We start from the raw sequence: 23,498 nt of genomic DNA on the forward strand, positions 1-23,498 counted from the left end.
TAATTTTTCGACATCATTAACTTTTCGATCAAAAGGTCACAAAATTGACAATTTTTAACGGCCGGTATGGGATACTTGCTAGTTTAACGGTGTAAAAGAATCGGAATTTGTTGAACTTTTGATAGAAAATTCTATTCACTACCTAGATAAAGATCAATAACTTCGATCTTAAATTGAAGAATCGGACTTTGTTGAATTTTAACCGTTCATTTTATACCCGCTTGATGGACCTTATAATGATTTCGAAAAATTACGAAATTTATTTTCTAGAAGTTTCAAATACTCTAGAATCTAGATCATGTTTAACGGTGTGGATCGTCTATTCGAAAGCTCCAACATCGAAAACAACTTATGAGTACGAAGGGCTCTATACTCATAAGAGCATAGTAGCCCTACTCTATATATATATATATATATATATATATAGAGTAGGGCTACTATGCTCTTATGAGTATAGAGCCCTTCGTACTCATAAGTTGTTTTCGATGTTGGAGCTTTCGAATAGACGATCCACACCGTTAAACATGATCTAGATTCTAGAGTATTTGAAACTTCTAGAAAATAAATTTCGTAATTTTTCGAAATCATTATAAGGTCCATCAAGCGGGTATAAAATGAACGGTTAAAATTCAACAAAGTCCGATTCTTCAATTTAAGATCGAAGTTATTGATCTTTATCTAGGTAGTGAATAGAATTTTCTATCAAAAGTTCAACAAATTCCGATTCTTTTACACCGTTAAACTAGCAAGTATCCCATACCGGCCGTTAAAAATTGTCAATTTTGTGACCTTTTGATCGAAAAGTTAATGATGTCGAAAAATTATAAAATTTGATCTCTACAANATATATATATAGAGTAGGGCTACTATGCTCTTATGAGTATTGGAGCCTTCGTACTCATAAGTTGTTTTCGATGATGGAGCTTCCGAATCGATGATCGGATCCTTCAATTTAAGATCGGAGTTATTGATCTTTATTTAGGTAGTGAATAGAGTTTTCTATCAAAAATTCAACCTATTCCGACTCTTTTTCACTGTTAAACTAGCAAATATCTCATCCAGCCGTTAAAAATTGTCAATTTTGTGAGGTTTTGATCGTAAGGTAAATGATATCGAAAAATTATAAAATTTGATTTCTATAAGTTTTAAATGCTCTAGATAATGTTTAACGGTATGGATCGTCGATTCGGAAGCTCTATCATCGAAAACAACTTAGGAGTACAAAGGCGATCGTACTCATAAGAGTATAGTAGCCGGGCTCTCTCTCTCTCTCTCTATATATATATAAGATTATAGGAGATACTACACTCCTATCATTTATTATTTGGTGACATCGATAGGATGATTCCCTAGAAATTTGAGGCTTGAAAGTAAAGTTGTGTGAGTAAAGGTATTTTTCGTAATTTTAGGTCATTGTAGCATCTCTAGATTTTGTCTAAGATAAATGTTGAGCAAACTTTTACTTTCATAATTTTATTTTATTTCTTGTGGAGACAAGCTCAATTGATTGATTGATAACCCTAGTTACGTGTGATAGCCTCTGCAATTCTTGCTTTCTCGCATAAGATGTGAATTCTTTATTGATTTGGTTCATCTCTGACTTGCATTATCATGACATCCTACCATGCGCTCAATGCTAGTACGGGTTTCTAGAGTATGTTTCAGAATAACTAAAAAAAACATACTAAGGCTACCTGAGTGGCTGAAGTTTGCAAATTGGTTTTTGAACATTAAATTCACTGCCTAACCTTTCTAAATATTGATATCAATACCTATCCCCAATAGCTTGACAAATTATTGCATGCACCTTGTGCATCTGTGCATTGCATTGTCATCTTCTCTCCATCCCATCCCATACTTTGACGCAAACCATCCAAATTTTAAATGAAGAAAAGACCGCAATTCCACTGGGTGGTAGAGATTGACGTATGAGGCAAAAAGGAGGTAGATGGTAGATCTGTGCATATATGTACTGATGTGGTGGGTGCAATTAATATTTTCTTGAGTTTTCATAGATAGCAGTGGCATAATGAAAGCAGAAGTTTAGAAAGGTTAGATATTGAAATTTAAATTTAGAAAGTTCAGGTAACCAAGTTGCCAATCGTTTATAGGTTCATAATTTGGTTAGCTTTTGATTGTCTTTTCCTTTACAGTAATTTACAAGGACTGCAATTATGGACATGATGAACATACACTATTTCATCCCAATAGAAACACATGCTTTACCTTTTCTTAGGCGGGATTTTGTGGAAATTTTTGCCGATATAGTTTTAATACCAAATAAGTCTATCGTACTTTCGGTTAATTCAGTAAACCAAGAAAACGCTCATTATGTCATGATAAAAAGTTGACGTGGACGGTGTAGAAAAGGTGATTAGTTGGTTAAAATGAAAACATGATTTTGATGTTGTAAAATGATTTAATAGGTTTGATGACTCATTTTGAGTTGTTTACATTGACTGTGTTTCATCAAATTGGCTGAAGTGGGTTGTGTTGCGTCAACCCCACACGATCCATTTATAATAGGTAGCACTTGCCATGTTATATTAGTCATGTTACCTCTGAGTTTAACTTTTTGAGCTAATTTAGTACTTGAGTTACACTTTGGACCAAATTATACGGTAGAATCTTGATCATATGCACTTGATAGACCATTTGGGGACAAGATAGTCAAGTGACTTGTCTTAACTAGAAATGATTAAAGTAGTTTCGTAACAGCCCAAAAATAATAGCAGCAATAAAATGTCATGCTAAACCCGAATATCAATTTGTTGTCATTCATTGTATTGTGTCTTTGAGAGCTAAGGTTGATTAGTCCAGCTGAAACCTCTAAAACACTTTGAATAAGATGCAAAACAATTACAAACGAATGACAATGAAAGTTGTAGTAGTGAAAGTAGTCTAACTGTAGTACTCACAAAGAACTCGGTCCAGAAGACTTCAGAAATCAATCAGTTATTTAGCTATCAAATGCTTTCGACCACATTCTATACAGAAGTGGATGCTCTCGAGCTATATACATCTATACTATAACATATGTGATAGTTAAATATTGCCTAGAAGGTGGACATGCTTAAACCTGCTGATCTTTCAGAAAGAATATCTGGGACATTCTTGTTGACGTCGTACTAAACCCAACCTATCTTTAACCCTGATGAACTTAAACTATTGGTTGCCATTTATTTGATTCTAGGTCTTCTTTTCAAAATGAGAAAAAGAAAAAGTAATTCAAGTTGGGGACTCGATGAGTTACCTTTAGTCTCAACTTCACTTATATCCTTTCAATCTTCATGCTATAGAACATTGGAAAAGCTTTGTTTCTGCAGCATATGTTAGCCAATGAATATCTGTATTTACCTGTCAGTTTCTTCAATATTAAGTTATGTTTGTTTAGGTAGAAGAATTAAGGAGTAAAGGTTATGAGCCGTATGCATATAAGTGGGACAGAAGTAATACAGCAAAGGAGCTTCAAGATGCTTATGATCATTTGGCATCTGGTGAAGAGTGTAAGGAAGTTTCAGTGTCAATATCTGGAAGAGTCATTGCTCGGAGGGCATTTGGAAAACTTGCTTTCTTGACTTTAAGGGACGATTCGGGCACAATTCAGGTTAGTCTAATTCTATTGAACTTATATTCCATCTGGACATGTTAGGGCTGTTTTTCTATTTTCATCTTTTCTACTTATCTTACATATTTTGAGTACATGAGTAATGATCTTGCCTTTTTCTGGTTGGACCTGCATACTTTGTGAATGCAGATCCATTAACAAATCCATTTAATATTCCTTATTGCTTTCTAATTTAGTGGATGGTTGCTACAAAATGTGTTAATAAAACATTTTTTGTTGATTAAAGATATTGGTTCTTTGTTTAAATTTTTCTATTCAAGTGTTTCTTCAAGAACTGCACATTTATAAGTCATCCATACACTCTACTCTTGTATTCTGTTAAAAGTAGTACGTATATGTGCATTTGTGTGTTTCATTTCCTCCTCTAATATGTTGCATTCTGGTGGCAGTTATACTGCGAGAAGGAAAGCCTCACAGATGATCTTTTTGAACAATTGAAGACATTTGTAGATATTGGTGATATTTTGGGTGCAAGTGGTTCCATTAAGAAGACAGAAAAAGGTGATCTGTGAGGCAAACTCCTTTATATCTTATTCATTGCCTCAGACTTCAAAACTTTTTTACGCTTCTTTTTATTTTCAATTACAGAATATGCTTCCTAGTAGGAGATGTATTGTTGGAAGGCTATTTTTTTTTCCTGCCTAATTTTTGTAAGCAAGTACACTTAGGAGCCGTTTGGTTGGATGCAGTTATAAAAACAGTGTAGTTGGAAGTACATGCAGTTGCAAATGCTGCAGTCATAGCTTCACCTAGTCTGTTTGGTCTTATGCAGTTGCAACTGCTGCGGTTACATTTCTTCTGTTTGATAGGCTGCAGTTGAGATTTGTATTTGTAAATTCTGTCAATTTTTAGATAGAAAGGTGAGATTACCTCTTCTGAACATAGCATAATCATGAGATCTTTTAATTATTGATTAAGACTTTTATATCTATATATAATTTATATATTATAAAATTATGTATGAATTTAATGAATTTTAAATGCAAATATATTATAAATTTGGTCAAAAAAAAAAAAAAAAAGTTGAAAAAGGAAGCGAATGAAAAAAAAATCATCACAATTTTTTTTTTTTTTTTTAATGAGTGAGCCAACTCCGGCCCAATTGCTGCAGTTGGACCTTCTCGTGCAGATNAAATTATTGAACCTTAACAGATATTATTAAATCCTAGCAGATTTCATGAATAGGTATTCGTGGAAAAAAAAAGTTAAAAAAAGAAGCGTATAAGTATAATTTATTGAACCCTAACAAACATTATTAAAATCCTAGCAGATTTCATGAATAGGTATTTTTGAAAAAAAAAAAGTTAAAAAAAAGCGTATGAAAAAAAATCACTTTATTTATTTTTTTAATGGGTGAGCCGACTCCGGCCCAACTGCAGCAGTTGGGCTTTCTCGTGCAGATGCAACTACAGCAGTTGGGCCTAACTGCACCAAACCAAACAAAAATTTAATAATTGCACTGCAGTTGGAAATGCATGCAACCAAATAGCTCCTTATAGGCACTTGTTGGGACTATAAAAAATTTTACCACTGATACACATGCTATTGGAACCAATATCATCTGCATTTTTAAAGATGCTTGAACATTAAGTTGATTAATTGTAGATTTGTTTGTTGCAGGGGAGCTATCTGTTTATGTGAAGTATTTCAAAATCCTTACAAAATCTTTACTCCCTCTACCAGATAAATACCACGGCCTAAATGATGTGGATAAACGGTACCGGCAGAGGTTGGATATTACCTTCTTACCTTTTTTAATAATATGTATGATGTTCCTCTGCCTACAGCATTAACTGCTATTCCAATACTAAACTTGTTCTTTCAATGTTTAGGAATGCTAAAAATATTCATAGAATTTAGGAATGCTAAAAATATTCATAGAATTTCTATGATGCTTTGCCTAGAAATGTGGCACCATGTTTATTCTTTAACTCTTATGTCAACATAAAATCTCAGTATATCCTTGTTGTGGTCCAAGTGCCGCTTTGCCCTAACTCCTAGAAGTGCTTCTCTTCGGTGAGCAGCACCAACCTAACATTTGGCTAGCAAAAAGGAAAGAAGCTTGTGTGATCTCATTTTTTTAGGATGGTTCAAGAAATGCTGATAGACTAGTAAACATACATTTAAAATTTGTGTTTCCTTTTTTTTTTGGGTGGCTGGTTGGGGCGATGTTATAGATGCTTATAGAAATTTAGAGCTAAAACAAACGAGGCAATCTGTAGCACATTCATGGAATCTTCATGGAAGAATGTGCTAGAGCAACTTATGGTTGGAATAAACACTTTTAAGGCTCTAAGCAAAGAATATGCTAGCTGATTTTCTAATTTTTGGAATAAGACAAGTTTGGAAACCAATCTTAAACTCTTCGAATGTTTGAAAAGAAGATAGTTTCTAGCTGTATCATTGCTACGGGGCTTACACTTTGCCAACCGGCACATTAATCCTTCATAAATGTTCAGTTACTTAACATCATCCTCTACCAGTATCTCTTTTTAGTAGGCTGCTTGTTTGCATGCTCAGGAGGTATGTGATGCGATGCTTTCCAGTGCCTTTCATATTGATTCTGTTATGCCTATGCTATATCCTATTGACTCAATGTGGAGTTGACTGTTATTAGTTTAGACATCTAAATTCTGCTGTTCATGTGTTGCAATAGCCACATAATACTTCGTCCTTTCAAGAAATTATGTTTATTTCCTGGTTGAGCTTTTGTGAACCCTGTGTAATCATGAATTTATCTTCACACTCAGATATGTAGACATGATCGCAAATCCTGAGGTTGCTGATGTATTCCGAATACGAGCAAAGGTGGTGGACATATAGCATACTGTATTCAGAATAATTTCTTATTGGTCCTATTTGTATGTCAGAATAAGTTTTCCAATGATATCCTATTAGGTATGAGGTTTTCTATTATGATTGGAAGCTAAGAGTATGGTCGAATGGAATAGCATACTCGGCCTTCAAGTCAATTTTTTCACAATAAGATAAATCACCTTGTAGGTGAAATATACCATCCTACCAAATCGTGGATGCCAAGGTGTGTAAAGCAGCAAAATCAAACTCCTACTTTCCAATTACATAAGAAATTCTTCATACTAAATAAGGAATCAGCGGACAATTTATTCCAACATCCAAACAAGGTTAATGTATTATGGAAGTTTATTACTTATATACCACGCCTAACTTTACGAAACTTCTTATTTCATTGGGTTTATCCTTGTAGTCACTTTTGCACATCTATACGTATATGAAGATAAACCATCCTTGTTGTAGCTATTGTGCATCTTGATTATTTTACTGTTTATCCTCGTTGTGTTCTTATTTAATAAGTGTTTGGAAGATCTCATAGTTTATTAATGTAGATTGTGTCTGAGATCCGCAAGACAATGGAATCTTTGGGGTTCATTGAAGTTGAGACTCCAGTTCTGCAGGTCTACCACATGTACTTGTCTTTCTGCTCCAAGTTTTTTTTACCTTTTAATGATGAACCTGTTATCTGCCGTACTTAGTGATGACGCTGGACAAGCATTTTCATGGAAATATGAAACCAATACAGAGATAAATTCAAATGAACGACTATAGTTATTCAAAATTAGTCTTCACATCTATGATGTTGTCTCAAAACTTTTGCATGTTCATGTTTAAATTTTAATTGAAAAGCTTATAATTGAGAGTTAGAGGTTGTTTTATTGGAAGAAGAAGAAAGGATAGAGAAACACAGAAAAAAGATAAAGACGTAAGTGAGTGGAAAAATATATTTGCTTACATTTATGCTCATTGAGATTATTTTTTTTTTCTTACTGATGAAGGTTTTTTGACTAAAAACTTGTTCTCATGAGGTCTCTGACTGAAAATAAAACCCAATCTAGCCATGCCTATCTGTGAGGGAGGTGCTAACGTGATACACTAGCTTAACTTTGTTGCATTACTGTCTAACTGCTTGTGCAGAGCTTCATGTGAAATGTTGGATCTTGGTTAAAGTTCTCATTCAACTTTTGATTTGTTTGGTCTATTAAGATGATTGACTAATCATTAAGTAGAACAAGGCAAATAATTGCTGGAAAAATTTCCAGTTGAGAATAAGATATTTCATATTGTTTATGACTGTTGTCATGTTCAGCAGAGATTTTTTGGCACACCATGTAAGAGATGGTTAAATTCACGTGGAAGACCATAAAGAAAACAGAAAAAGAAAAGATTGGGTCAAAATTAAATACAAAACAGTCTAACGTTCTTTTAATTATGCACATTACCAAGATAGAGCTGAAGGGAGGAAAGTTATTCATATAACTTATGTGAATTTATTGAATTAAGTTGTGGTATTGAGTGTATCAATGTAACCTTAGACTCTTAGAGTAAACTTTGAGTGAATTAGAAACACAATGCAGAACTATTTAGTTGATTAAGAAATTTTACTGGGTTGCGGAGGGTATTTTATCATTGGCATTTAGCTATATAAGTATGCGATAACATCACTCTGGTCTCTGCAACTGGTGATTTTAAGGGAATAACACTGCATTCTTATATTATGGGCATCCTTACATACAATTTTAATTTTATCTTGTTTATAATGCACAGAAGAATGGTACTGTGATTATATTGTATTAAGTGTTCTTTGAAACTTGCATAATCTGATAAGCATGATAATCATGCGGCACTTACTGGATGCAATTGAGGACTTCCCTGCATATATTCTGTGTTTTATCTAAATTAGAACTTACGCACTTAGGCAGCAGTTATTGCTTGTGATTAACGAGCTTTCTCTTTCTTTCTTTCTTCTCTAAATTAAATGCTGCGTTTCTTATATTGGGAAACTTCTTCAGATTTTAGATTTTCTCTTTGACCAATCTTTGCTGCTTTTTTGGTAAATTACCATAATCAAATATTTAGGCCTACTTTCTTATTTCTTATATACTTCAAAGTAAGATCAACCGCTGTAGTGATGTCAGATTCACCTTAGTTTCTTGTGGCTGAAACTGTACAAGCTTGAAATCTCTTGGAAACTTCTTCAGTGGTTTTTTTCATATCAATAGAGCAGTATTATTTTCCCTGGACAATTTATGACTGTCGTTTACAAGACTTCAACTGGTAAATCAGGGAGCAGCTGGTGGTGCAGAAGCGAGGCCTTTCGTCACTTACCATAACTCACTTGGAAGAGATCTTTATTTGAGAATCGCAACAGAGTTACACTTGAAGCGAATGCTGGTGAGGTTGTAGTGCCTATTTAAATAATTTTTCTCCAATTACTTCCACATTGAGAAGCTAATAGTTTTTATGTGTTGGGCAAACACTTGCTTTTAAACAGTAATGAACCTTACATTTAAACAGTAATGACTTTGTCATTCAATATGTGTACATGAAGTTTCAGATCTATCATGAAGTTGGCTTTGTAGAACAATTGTTAGTAAGACAGTTTACCGGAAAAAGAGATTCGTCCATTCACGTTTGCATGATGATTGAAATAAACTTTACACACAAGAATGGATGAATTAGCTCATGCATTCTATACATTAGTTGCATGCTTGTGTAGAAGCAAGTTATCCACTATAACTCGTGTGATATGCCATTTCATTTTGTTATTATAACATGAAATTTTTGTTTTATGCTATCATAAAATCTGGAATTCTGGATTATGCTTGAATGTGGTTAACAACGACATTAGGGCTTGAGTGATGGGGGTTTGTCACACCCCAGTACCACATTGGAAGATGATGGGAGGCTACTAGAGCCTTTACTGTAAAATTGGTAGCTTGGATTTATGCATTTTGTCCGACGTGGTTGAAACCCAATAAGATACTTGTCTTGATGGGGCATTTAGTGTCACGCCTCGGGTTACAGCAGAACCCCGCTGGGTATGCCAATAGACCCGCTATATGCATGAGGATGCACCCCGCATACACGAAGCGTTGAACAATCAATCTATCCAAAATATATACATAGTGTGTATATATAAAAACTTGTAGCAGAGTGTACATACAACTATCTCACTATAGCTACAACTGTATAACCACAATATAATACATCATCATCTGCCCAACTGGGCCCAATTTGTATAGCTAGTTGTATGTCCCATGTTTGGTTCTCCTCTAGTACTCGTCCTAGGTAAGAGATGCTATTTAGCCTGCGATCTTCTTATCTCGATCAACAGCTGGTATTGAGGGCTCTAAAAGAAAAATAATAATGGGGGGGCGTGAGAACTGAAAAATTTTTTAGTGGGTATAGTCGGCGATAGCGACGACCTATACCACTAGGTCTGCTCGACTATACCCACTAGAAAAATATATTTTCTAGTGGGTATAGTCGGCGATAGCGACGACCTATACCACTAGGTCTGCTCGCGGCATCAATTGTATAAACTGAACTAAAGAAGCAATCACATAGTATAATGAACTTTAAGCAAGTACCTACTATCTTGCCTCCATCAATACGAATTGTGAACTATATAGCATCTCATATGTACCAACTTGAACAACTGATACTAAATGTCACATCGCTCAATCACATCGACCGACATATCAGTCTGGTCTAGCCTGTGCCTCACCTAGTGGAACAGCGAACCATTCCCATTTGCACTACTAAGGCTCTCAACTAGGTAGCTCGAACCCTCGCATAGTTACGCAGCTTGATCACTCGCACAGCTGCCTGGTTTACCTTCAGAGGACCGTCTCACTGGGAAGCGACCCTATGAGTATACAAATATATAGTTGAGCTCATTCAACTCTAGCAGGCTATAGTCATATGTTATGGTCAACAGATCATATGAGCTTTCACTTTCACCTTTACATTCTACTTTCCACCTGCCTCTTGTCACTTTCACATTTTCACATTTGCTAAGCTCATATCAGTACCACATGCACCACAACATATTGTATATCTCAAGGCAATGGCTAATGACTAGTATCGGCTTTGATTTCTAATATCACAGTATAACGTTTATTATGTCAGTATAGTGCCACCAAATGCTAACTATAGTCTGCTCTTCGTAGCAAGACAAAACAATAAATAGCACACTAGCAGGCTTAACAGATCATTAGATCACACAATCTCAACTGGAATATATAGGCATAGACATAGTAATTGATCTGCCGATTTCGGCAACAAATACCTACCTGACCAATATTCCAATCCGAAGTATGTCGATCTTGGCTTCTCGAAACCTCCCTAAAGCACCACACCAAAACAACTCCACAAACCAACGTCACCCTGTGCAGTGACCTCAAACTTTCGGGTGCACCAATTAATTTTGGGCGTATAGTACTCCACCCAAAACTTTCAAGCGTTCGCAGCAGGGTTCAGAATCTCCAAAACACCTCTCCTCAGCTCTACACTTTTGGGTGCCCAAAGTAACTTTTGGGGGTCTGAAAGTGCTTTGAAACTTCAGTTTCAGCGAATTACGTTTTTGGATTTCATTTTCACATTCATTTTGCGCCAGAACATATCCAACTCAGCCCAGTAACATCCAAATACCAATAATATGTTTCACCACCAACTCAAATAGCAACTTTGCTAATTGGCGAAGTTCTAGTATTTGACATTTAGATTGTTATATATGATATCAGAGGCAAATTGTCACGCCCAGGAACCATAGCGGAAGCTTACCCAGGCACGTGCACAGAGCCATCGTGTGTACAAGGCCGCCCCACAAGGTGTCTATAATCAATCAACAGTCACCAAAATATAATATATATCCTACAAGTTCGTTATCCTGAGCATATGAAACACAAATTAAAGTAACTTAAAATATTTAATATACATCCACATAACCTTAATTCTACATAGGAGAAATACAATCCAATATAAGCATAACTCCAAGTACACCACATCTCCAAAATGGCTCTCACATGTATCTAGTCTAAAAATACATACAATGCCTCTTTCACATAAACTCCTAAATGTAAATAGGACAACCTCTATGTAGTCCAAGTTGGTGGGATGACTTTAGCTACTCGTAACACCTTTGCCGCGATTTTAGGCCTTTCCCGCGCTAGACGGCTCTGAAAAGAAAACCAACAAACAATAGGAGTGAAATTGTGAAAAATAGTTTCCAGTGGGTACTGCCGTCGAGAGGGGCGTACTCTTTTACTAGGTCAACTAAGGTATGAATAATAAGGAATACTGGAATTACAATAACTGAAATAAAGGAACTATAATCATATGCTACTGCCATCCTTCTATGTTAGTAAAGTATTAACTATATGAACTCATCTATCATGAAAATAGTTTTCAGGCCTTCCTCGTGCTAGACGGCTCTGAAAAGAAAACCAACAAACAATAGTAGTGAGAACTGTGGAAAATAGTTTCTAGTGGGTACTGTCGTCGAGAGGGGCGTACTTTTCTACCGGGTCAACTAAGGTGTGAATAATAAGGAATACTGGAATTGCAATAACTGAAATAAAGGAACTAAAACCATATGCTACTGCCATCCCTCTATGTTAGTAAAGTATTAACTATATGAACTCATCTATCATGTTTGCATCAATTATCTTTTAATGTTCAAGTACCAATGTTTAACCCAATCTCTTGGCTACCGTTTGGTTCGGGGTTAAGGAAAAAGTAGCTATTCCAGGAATAGGGTTAAGTTCACGGTTAAGGTGCAGTTAAAGTTTTTTTATGTTTGGTTGGGGGTTGGAGTTAGTTTAGGATAGTGAAAAATAGTGTTTGGTTGGAGTAGGTGGGATAAGAAGGATAATGATTGATAAAGAGAGTAAAATTACTAAAATACCCTCACTTTAATCATTTGAATTAAATAATTTGCTTTTATTTTATAAATTCTTTGATGGCAATTAGTTTTAATGAGTAAAATAAATTTAATTATTTTATAAATTTTTTTATTTTATAAATTCTTTTATTGCAAATAGTTTTGTGTAGTTAGTGTCTCCTAATTTAAAATCTCCCTAGCGTGCTTGATTAATTATGAACTGAGAATATATGTTAAAAAAGTAAGTTGTTGGTATAAACTTATTATATTAGCAGTTAATTATTCTATATTTATTTATTTTATTATAAAATATTTAATTTATGCGCTCCCTCTCCTCCTCGCCCCTCTTCCGACGACGAAACCCTAACCCCGTCCCGGAACTACGTCGTCCAGTTCACGGACTACGTACCGGCGCGCGGCAGAGCACCGCGCCTACCTGGAGGAGGAGCACCGGGCACCGCCGGGGGCGTGGCAATGGATCGAGCGGCGGAACCCCGCCGCGGCGTTCCCCACCGACTTTGGCGTCCTCGAGATCCGGGATGCGGGCCGGAGGGCGGTGATCGGGGAGATCGAGGGGCTGGCGCTGGTGAAGGATGTGCAGGAGCTTCGGGCGGAGGTGGAGGAGCTTCGAGCGGACGTGGAGAGGCTTCGGGCGGAGGTGGAGGTGGAGGGGAAGGAGCTTTGGGCGGAGGTGAAGGGGATCCGGAGGTTAAGCTTGGGGAGCAAGACGTGAAGCTTCGGGGTGAGAATGGGAAGGAAGAAGAAGAAGCAACAGAGGAGAAAGAGAAAAGTGGAATCTTGGGAAGCGTGCGGGATTAAAGATGGGAGGGAGGGTGGGGTTAGTAAACCCCACCCCTTAAGGGTGGTGTTTGGATATTAATTGGGGGTTAAGGGGTTATTCCACCCCTTAACCCCCAACCAAACGGTGGCTTGAGGACTTACTCAGGATCAAGGTATAGTCCTAGCCTATGCCATACCTCATGGACCTATGGTAGGTAGTAGGTACCCCATATATGGAGCTGTGGCTCCCCCATGGCGCCCAACTGGCGCTCAAAAAGTAAAGGCGAGCGTGTGTTGCTATGGCAATACCTTCGAAGGGCTTTGCTTGTAGGGAGCGACCCTATCAAGCGATGCACTAGATGAGCATAGTAGGCTCTTGCACGCGGTGGTCTCATGCATGATGTCCAAAGACAATCAATCTTATATACTTGATCCTTGGTGATAAGAATTCTCATCTTTACCCATAGATGTCTCAACTCGCCAATAAAAAGTTATTTGAACAAGTAGTATAACAAGTGTCCATGACTATAAGAAGTATATGCATCTCAACTCAACAACATCATATATGGAGACTGAAGTACTTATACAATAATTAAGTAGATGGCCAAGCCTCAATGAAGTTCATGTACCAATGAAGTTTATGCATCATGCTATGCAAGGCATATAATATAGAGTTTCCAACCAACATGCATATAGTGGCAATATCATGTAATAGATCATCTTTCTAATTTTATGTTAAAACAAGAATTAGAGTCAATAAAGGGAGTAGAAGACAGATGGGGGGGAGTTCACCGATTTCTGTTAGGTCGAACCCATTGGATAGTTGGCGAAAACTCATCGATTTCATGAACTAAATTGTCCACTCTTCTCTCCTAACCCTAAAGAGAATTTTTCAAGGGTTACAATCTCCAAAAATCTTCATCCTAAGTTCACCAAATATCACATAGAAAATAGGTGAACATATCTTAAGCCAAGAAATCCTTGCAATTTCTTCAAATCAAGTTGTTGGGGCTTCAATTCCAACCTACAGTAATGTTCCTAAGTCCTAACCCATAATTTCCAACAATAATCCTGACATTAAGAGATCCGCAATTTTTGCCCTAGTTTAATATAAACTAGAAAATCCTCAATTTACTCTCAAATCCATCTAATTTGAGAGTTTAGACTTGGTTACTAACCTTATCGAAGCTCCAAACCAAGTTCGAGATGCTAGGGTTGAGTATTGGAAGCTCCAAGTTGCTTCTCTTCCAAGACTCTAGCTCCAACTCCTAGCTTGTGGTGGTTGCATTTTCAAGGAGGAAAAAGAGAAGAAGACGAAGAAGAAGAGGGTGAGAGAAAATAGGAGAAGAAAATGAAGAGGAAGAAGAAGCAAGAGCTCTCCAAGCTATCCTCATAGTTGAGTATTGGTACCCCATATTTCAAATATCAGTGCTAGCAGCAAACCTACATTTTTGCATATTTTGTTTTTCGGAGTTTGTTTTCGTGCCGAAAACGCTCAAACCCCCCTCAAACACAGCCAGAATCATCAAAATAGTCTTAAATATTATTTCTCACTGGAATTCTACTATTTGCAAAGGTTCAATACTTCAATGCAACTGCGAGGAGATTAGGATACATGTGAATATGCTTTACTAGGATGTAAGATCCTTATGCGTGCTTGAATAAAACTATAGTAATAATTGGTTGTCCTGCATCTATGTGCCTAAAAGAATTAAATCGTAGTAAAAATTACTTGTCACGCCTATGTGCCTAAAATAATTAAATCATAGTAATAATTGGTTGTCATGCCATACATGGGTGAATTTCTAAGACCTCAATACACATTCTTGTGCATGCTTAAGAATTTTAGCAAGTAGCTGGTTTTTATTTGTAAATTATACAAAGTAGGCAAATTCTTAATTGTTGAAACTGCCAGAATGTGTGAGAAGCATTTGCACTTAGTATCGTTATATAGGAAGTTTAATTATTGATATCTTCCTTTGAGGATGCATAAAAATAAATTAAACAATATTCATGTTTGAATGTCCGAAACCTGTATGTTTGTTCTTCTGCATGCTTATTTGGACTTGTTATGTAAAAGGGAAGACCCTTCAGGCTGTATTTCTTTGATGAGGTCTTTTGTGAAACTAGATACTGGTAACTTCTTCATATTTGATGAATTGTAGGTTCATGGAGACTTCATTTAGATTATAACTTGCAATTTTGTTTGACATTCCCTTTCTTTTATATTTGCGGACATAATGTCTATGTACCTTTTAATTATTATCTCTCCTTATGAATACAAATGGCAGGTAGGGGGCCTTGAGAAGGTTTATGAGATTGGAAGAATTTTCCGGAATGAAGGCATATCTACTCGCCATAATCCTGAGTTTACCACTATTGAGGTCCTCTTTCTATACAATTTATCACTGGACTTGTTTGAATCGGAAAGACACATACATACACACAAACACATGAATATACATGCAAGAAATAGAAAAGTTATTCTCTTTCGGAGTTCCTTCTCACATATAACAAGTGGTCTCAGAATTTTTATAATTTTGGATTGGTATAAGCTGCTTGTTCATTTGGGGATTCAAAACGAAGTCAACTAGCTTTTTTTTTTTTTGGCTAGAAATTACTTATAACTATCTGTAAAGATAAATTGCTTGCTTTCTCTATTGAAGATCTAATTGTTACAAAACACTTAACTAAGCACACTAGATTGATTCTCAGTGGGAATTATCAAGATCTAAATTCTTTCGAAATTTAGAGTACGTTGGGCTTTCCTTGGTCTTTGTACTTAGGTTAATACTTCCCACAGAGTACCGATAGTTGTTGATCCTATGATGAAATTCAGATGTATGAAGCATATTCAGACTATGAAAGCATGATGACTATGGCTGAGGAAATCGTGACTCGATGTGCTCTGGCGGTTCATGGAAAGCTCAACATTGATTATCAGGTAACTTTCTACTTATGGTTTTACTTTCAGCCATTCTACTTCTACAGTTTGCTAGTGTCATTTCCCTGGAAAAACACTAACTGAGCTGGATTAGCGCACGTGCATATGCGTTTGTATATGTTTTCGACATATGTTATGCCCTTGATCAAGGTTTAAAGTGCCGTGGCACGGGGGCGTGCCGTTACAGCCCTGGCACGGTACGGCACGGGCACGCTTGCGTGCCGACACGTGGCACGCTTGCGTGCCGACAGATACGCACGACCTCCTACTGGCACGCTTTGGCACGAATTTATTTAAATTTTTTTGGTTCCAGTAAGCTTTTATAATGTTATTTTGAAAGATTTAGGCAAGTTATTATTAATTTTTGCTATGTATAGCTTATTATACTCATCAATTAACATGCATGTAAGCATTTTGTATATAAAGTACAACTATACCTGATGTAGAATATAAATTAAAATTCTTTTGTTTTTATTTTTTTTTATTTGAAAAGTACAACTATACTTGCTGTAACAATTGAAAATTCTTTTGTTTTTAATTTTTTTATAATTTAAAAAATTATAACAGATAAAATGATAGAAAATTTTATTTTTTCTAAAAACGTTTCAAAATCTATATATTGATTCGATTAGGAAGTATATAATAACTAGAACAACGAGAATAGTACCGCAATTACATCCATATTTTTTTTATTCTTTTAAAAAATATCTAATCAAAATTTGTTTAGGAGATCAATTTTTGTTCCCCTGATTCATCGAAAACTTCGCGGTGCGACAAATTTTGACAAAATGATTTGCGAAGAAAAAATGGATGTCTGTGGTGGAAGCGAAGCCCCCCGCGGTATGGATCGGATTTATCAACTAAAAATTTGCTTTTATATTGTTAAATAAGAAGTTAAATTATAATTTTTAATTTAACAAAAGAAAAAAGAAAAAGTCAAAAGAAAAAGCCAAAAGGCAAAAAAAAAAAAAAGGCATCAGCCAAAAAGAAAAAAAAAAGTTGACAAAAAGACAACACAATGTCAAAAAAAATAAAAGAAAAGTGAACAAAAGGCAATATAGATGGCCGGGCGAAGGCTCTGTATCCCAGAGAACAAAAAAAAAGAGACAAAACCAAAAAAAAAAAAGCAAAAAAAACAAAAAAAAAAAAAGCTGGCACGGGCGGCACTGTGCCGCGGCACATGCACCCGTGCCGCTCTGTCTCGAGCGGCACGGGGCATGTGCCGAGGCACATGGGGGGGGTCCGAGACCCCCCCTGTGCCGTGCCCCCTTCTTGGGGGCACGGCACGGCACGCCCCGTGCCGCACGGCACGGGGCGGCACTGCTATCCTTGCCCTTGATCATAGAAGATTTGCTTCTCTGATCAGCTCCTGGTTAGTGTCGTCCTTAAATAGAAATGTCTTTGATATTGTGCATTAAACATTTTTGATCTAATCATCTAATATTATTTTTTCTTGTGTTTTCTTTCATGAAAATTTAACATATTCTCTTGATCGGTGCACTCTGTGAAGTCTATTAGACAGTAGTTCATTTCATTTGCATAACATCCTTTATGCATGTGTACCATTATTTTATTATATATTTCTATCTTTTCTCCGGTTATCTATCTAATTAGTGGTAACAACAATTGTTTTTGAGTATTTAATTTTTTTTGTAACCTTAAAACCATTTCTTGCCCAACATCACTTGTGAAAGCATAAGATTATAAGGTCTAGAAACATCCTAGTCTCACTAAACAGTATATACAAAGAAGAAAAAGAGATCTGCCATAGGATTGATCTCTTGATGCTTACTTATTTAAAATTGCTTTTGCCATAGTGGCTCAACCCAAGCCAGGCTATTTTCCAATTAACTTTCCATCTGAGTTGTGGTACAAAAATTTCTGTGAGGACTTCTTTAATTGAAATAATAGAAGTTGCAAAGCAACTTACACTTTGCTAACTTAACAAAAAAGTCTATGACTAATTTATTAACCATTCAAAGGTGTACAGCATTGTTTTCATATAACTAAAAACTTCTGTTCTACTTTCTTCAATCTTGGCACTTGTTTGGTTTAGCAAACGAATAATTTGAAGGGCTATAAGTTCTTTCATTGTAATTTAATCTATTGTCTATTTGTATTCTACTAGTTCTGTCTATTTGGGTTCAACTGTTGCAGTTGTTTAATGTTCTGCAGGGAACTAAAATATCTCTTCAAAGACCATGGAGGAGGCAATCAATGCATAATCTTGTGAAAGAAGCAACTGGAGTTGACTTCAATGAGTTCGGGGACAACGTTGAAGCAGCTAAAGAAGTTGCACAAGGGATACTCAGGACTAAAATGGAAGATAAAAGTGATACATTGTTAGGAACATGTCCATCAGTTGGACATGTCCTTAATGAGGTAAATCATATCTCTTTATTTGATAAAATAATGTGCCTTATACGCTTCAATTGTGAATAACAGTTAATTCCAGTCACTTTCTCTCTCTCTCTCAAAAAAAAAGAGTTAATTCCAGTCACTACATAAAAGGAATGTTTATCACATTAATTAGCATTTTGAACTGGCTTCTCTCTTCTTCTATGGTAAGTCATGATGATATTTGGTCGGCAACATGATTTTAAAGATGCATTCTTCTCTCTTCATAAAATAATATGGAAGTTGTCTATTATGATGCTAGCCAACCTGTTTCGATTCATTAAATAGTATATTTATATATATGTTTAGTTTTAGGCTAAGCAAGGAAGTATGTTAGCATATCTAAGTTGAAGACAGACATGCTGCCAAAATTTCAGAGTTGTTTTATTTGGTAGAGGACACATTTGAGCGATTGTTAATGTCAAAAATGTATAATGGCCTACAGTTGAAATTTGGAGAAGATTGTGTCAAAAATCATCAATTTTTAATTGTAATTTGTAAAATTAGAATCATGTTGTGTGAGTATTGGTTCCGATCATTTTGTGCGGCCGCTTTGCTAGTTTTTCAAATCTACAAAAAGTTTGCGATAGTTATCTACAACCTACACAGTATTCATCAATGCAAAATAAGGACAATCACTTTCGGTAGAAAATTTTCTTCTGTTTTCTTTCATATCGTCTAATTAGTCTTTCCATTTTTTTAAAAAATAATTACTGTGAGGCAAGGTTTTAAGTGCCCGTCGACACGGGCCGTATCCACCGTGCCGTACCGTGCCAATAAGATACCGGCACGATACAGATAGTAAGTAATTTTCTCAATAAAGTTCAAAAGATGTGATAAAAAGACATAATAACTAGTTAGTTAGAATATTTTGTTGCTAAAGAAAATAAATATTTCATGCCATTATGTGTCGGCACACAAGAATTTTTTTGACCGGCACACATCGGCACGGCTTGGCACGCACCGTGCCGTACCGTGCCGGCAAGTTTCCGGCACGACCCCGTGCCACGACACTTAAATCCTTGCTGTGAGGAAGCCAGCATGCTTGTTTGTATCAATTTAATCAAAGATTGATTACGTATGGATCAAAATGTCCAAGTTGTCATTTTATTGCTCATTTATCTATTTTGACTTTGCATGTATGTTCTTAAATTTGTTTCAGGTTTTTGAGACCATTATTGAATCGACACTTATTCAACCAACATTTGTTCTTGACTACCCAATAGAAATATCTCCTCTGGCGAAACCACACCGCAGGTATATGCTTGGCAACAACTATTTTAGCGCAATGTCCTTTGATATTGCTTCATACAATTATAGAGTTAGTTAAAGATGATCACATGATTGTTTTTTCTTTAACACATTGGTTTTTATCCTTTGCTCATTGTAATGTTTAGCCAAATATTGCATAATGCTCAAGGATAAATTAAAAGATATTCCTAAACTAGTAGATATCTTAAATAAAATATCTTTTCTAATCTATTAAGTAAAATTATTCTAATCTAATCAAGAATAGACTACATATCCAAGTGTTCTAGAGTTTAGGGTGAACGTAAGAATTCCTCTCCCTTAAAACACACCTTGTCCTAAAGATGTGAGCCAATTTATTACAACAGTTGATGATGAAGTTCGAGCAATTTTTGTCTGGCAGTAGGCTCAATCATCGGTGAACTCTAACGTCATCAAGAAAATAAGCTCTATTAAAAATCTATTGAGAACTAATATTCTCAGATGGTGTCACAAGCGATGAAGGACTGTTGCTTAAGAGGAAGTAGAGAGGCTAGTGGCTCTGAAACAATTATTTTATTAATAGGAGAATTATGTGGTTGTGATAGTGGCAGCGATTTTGAAACATTCGACGACAGACAAGATAGCCAAACAGATTTGGGCAACGATAGCGTAATCGAGAGTGGTAGCGGAATTGAGGGGGCTAAAGTAGTTTGTAAAGACAACAATAGAACTAGAATGACTTAGAGGTGATGGCTGGTTGTGCGGAGGAGCTTGAAATTTTGTTTGTCGATCCATAATGTGCAGAGTAGTTGGATTGACACCAAAGTGAATTTTGGACTCAATATCAACCAATTGAGATTTATCTGGATTGACTTACAATTAAGGATTAAAGTGCCCATCAGCACGGGCCGTATCTACCGTGCCATATCGTGCCAGCAAGATATCGGCACAATATAGGCCCCGTGCCAATAGCACAACTCAAAACTCTCTATTCTTGAAATTAGTAAGTAATTTTCTCATTAAAAGTTCAAAAGATTTAATAAAAATACATAATAAATAATTGGCATATTTTGTTGCTAAAGAAAATAAATTGCCAGTGTCAATTGTGTCAGACAGAGACCCGAGGTTTGTATCTCAATTCTGGAGGAGTCTACAGACAGCCTTGGGCACTCAGCTGCATTTCAGCATGGCGTTTCACCTACAGACAGATGGTCAGTCAGAGAGGACCATACAGACTCTAAAGGACATGCTGAGAGCATGTGTCCTGGACTTTGGAGGAGGGTGGTATTGACATTTGAGACTGGTTGAGTTTGCGTACAACAACAGCTATCAAACGAGCATCCAGATGGCTCTGTTTGAGGCGTTGTATGGACGTAGATGTCGATTCCCTTTGTTTTGGAGCGATGTGGGTGAGAGGACTTTAGGGCCTGAGATTTTGCTGGAGGCTGAGGAAAAGGTGAGAGTTGTTCGACGACACCTTTTGACAGCCCAGAGCCGCCAGAGGAGCTACGCCGATACCAGGAGACGAGACTTAGAGTTTCAGATTGGAGATCATGTTTTCCTCAGAGTCTCGCCGTCCAGAGGGATTCGCCGATTTGGAGTACGTGGAAAGCTCAGTCCACGGTTTGTTGGCCCTTTCGAGGTATTGGAGCGAGTTGGACCGGTTGACTACAGGATCGCCCTACCCCCGCGACTAGTTGGCATTCACGATGTCTTTCATGTCTCGGCATTGAGGAGATATGTTTTTGATCATTCTCACGTGATTGATTTCACTCCACTTGAGATTGGCGAGGATCTGAGATACGAGGAGCGACCGTTGCGGATTCTTGCTCGGGAGACGAAAGAATTGCGCAACCGGGTCATCGCGTATGTGAAGGTGCAGTGGAGTAATCACGAAGAGCGGGAGACGACTTGGGAGCCTGAGACGGTGATGAGGGAGTCCTACCCCTATCTGTTCGATGCCCGGAGCTGAGATTTGTGCTAAGTTTCGAGGACGAAACTTTTTGTAGTGAGGGAGGATGTGAGATCCCTGGTGTTCTGCTGTTGAGGCTTGTCGACTACGCTGGAGAGTGTTGGGACAAGTCCGAGTCGCGTTGGGGCGAAACAGACTCAAAACGGACTTAGCCGGAACGCGAGAGCAGGACTTGGTATCAAAATCTGCGAAATTTCAGAATTTCTACTTGTTGTACTGGTACAACCATCAAGGGCGTACCGGTACACTATTTGTACCGGTACAACGACAGGGGTGTACTGGTACACTTTGACAGATTTTGCACAGCTGCTCTCGGGTTGCCATTTGTACCGGTACATTTGCCCGTGTACCGGTACACTTGTGTAGGTAAGGGGCTTTTTGGTCTTTTTCTCACCTCGTTGTTGTCACCCTATTCCCCACTCCTTCATATACGTGGAGAGAGGCTGAGAGAGGAGTTTTCATGCAAACTTCTCCTCTCTCTCTCTCTAGGTTGAAGCCGATCGAGTGGTGCTTGCCGAGGGAGTTGGTTCGCCGTCGACGTCGCGCCGCGGAGCCATTTGAGCATACGGTTGCCGCCGTAGCATCGCAAGGAGGCCGGGCGAGGATGCGTTTTCGCCGTTCTCGACGCCGCATCGAGGTTCGATTAACCTTTGAGGTGAGTGTTCCGTTGCAATTGCTTCAAGTACTTCAAGCATCATCATATTCGAGTTATGCGTTGTTTCGCAGAATTTCGTTGTTGACCGTCAGCGTTTTGACTCGTACTCGACGTAGGAGCGTCGGATTTTGACGAGATTTGGTTCGTTGGATTCGGGACTTCGAGAGGAATCCACGAAATCCTTATTTGCTGGATTTGGTGAAGGTTTGCTGGGTCGGAACTCTAGTCTTCTCTGCTGCTGTTTTTGAGGCAGATTTAATGCTTATTGCCGGATTCTACGTGTAGAGTTGGCGGGAGCTTGACTTCTGGCCTTTGGAGGTTTTCGGTTGATCCAGCCGGGCGTTCCTTTGCTTCGGGACTTCCGTGGAGAGCAAGTCCAACCGGCATGAGCGACACCAACGCGAAAGCACAGCGCCCGTCTCCGGAGTGGCACTCGTGGGAGCTACCCAACCGAGTATGCAGCGTATCTCTGTCGAGCTCAATCAGGCTGTCAAAAGTCAAAGTCTAGTAACCGACTTAAACTGGTCTAGCAACCAACAGGTAACGTGCCCTCGGCACAATCCGACGCCAAAAAGGCGATACGGGTCCACCGTCAACCCCGACGGCACCCAACAGTCCGGAACAGCCTGAACGCTACTGTAAAAAAAATACACTCGGCATCCCAGCACGAGCGTAACTGAAAACTAAACTACCTGGAATACTCACTATGAGGATACTGCAACAGTATAAAATAATACAACGGCCCCTAGGGCTAAATCAGGTAGTTTACATGTGCCGGTCGTTATCGCGTTTTCTCCGAACTCAAATCCAAGTCTAACATGTATGTTTAGGGTTTACTAATCATGTTCTCAAATCGGATTTCATCAAGATATAATCGACGAAATTGAGCTACACATGAAATACAAAACTGAAAATCATACATGTCGACTAATACGATACGTAGGAATAAACCGATGTAACCTACCTCACGAGCTAATCCCAGGTCCCGAAGCAAAGAAACGCCCGGCTGGATCAACCAAAAACCTCCAAAGGCCAGAAGTCAAGCTCCCGCCAACTCTACACGTAGAATCCGGCAATAAGCATCAAATCTGCCTCAAAAACAGCAGCAGAGAAGACTAGAGTTCCGACCCAGCAAACCTTCACCAAATCCAGCAAATAAGGGCTTCGTGGATTCCTCTCGAAGTCCTGAAT

General features: G+C 37.6%; 1 protein-coding gene across 3 annotated transcripts in view; it reads left to right on the plus strand.

Annotated features, from left to right (window-relative positions):
- LOC109726495 (lysine--tRNA ligase, chloroplastic/mitochondrial-like) overlaps positions 1-23,498 on the plus strand; it is a 57,626-nt gene that overhangs the window by 12,591 nt on the left and 21,537 nt on the right. For 2 of the 3 annotated variants that reach the window (XR_002220536.1, XM_020256105.1), the window contains exons 2-11: positions 3,395-3,607; positions 4,018-4,129; positions 5,249-5,357; positions 6,379-6,436; positions 6,994-7,062; positions 8,729-8,836; positions 15,401-15,493; positions 15,949-16,053; positions 18,229-18,435; positions 19,613-19,707. Coding sequence is in view for 2 of the 3 variants with exons in the window: in XM_020256105.1 (XP_020111694.1) it covers positions 3,395-3,607; positions 4,018-4,129; positions 5,249-5,357; positions 6,379-6,436; positions 6,994-7,062; positions 8,729-8,836; positions 15,401-15,493; positions 15,949-16,053; positions 18,229-18,435; positions 19,613-19,707 (1,169 nt within the window). In the remaining variant the exon portion in view is untranslated. The remainder of the gene's footprint in view (positions 1-3,394; positions 3,608-4,017; positions 4,130-5,248; positions 5,358-6,378; positions 6,437-6,993; positions 7,063-8,728; positions 8,837-15,400; positions 15,494-15,948; positions 16,054-18,228; positions 18,436-19,612; positions 19,708-23,498) is intronic. The other variant, XM_020256106.1, reaches the window with a different exon arrangement.

This window comes from Ananas comosus, linkage group 21 (assembly GCF_001540865.1).
Source record: "Ananas comosus cultivar F153 linkage group 21, ASM154086v1, whole genome shotgun sequence".
Taxonomy (NCBI): domain Eukaryota; kingdom Viridiplantae; phylum Streptophyta; class Magnoliopsida; order Poales; family Bromeliaceae; genus Ananas; species Ananas comosus.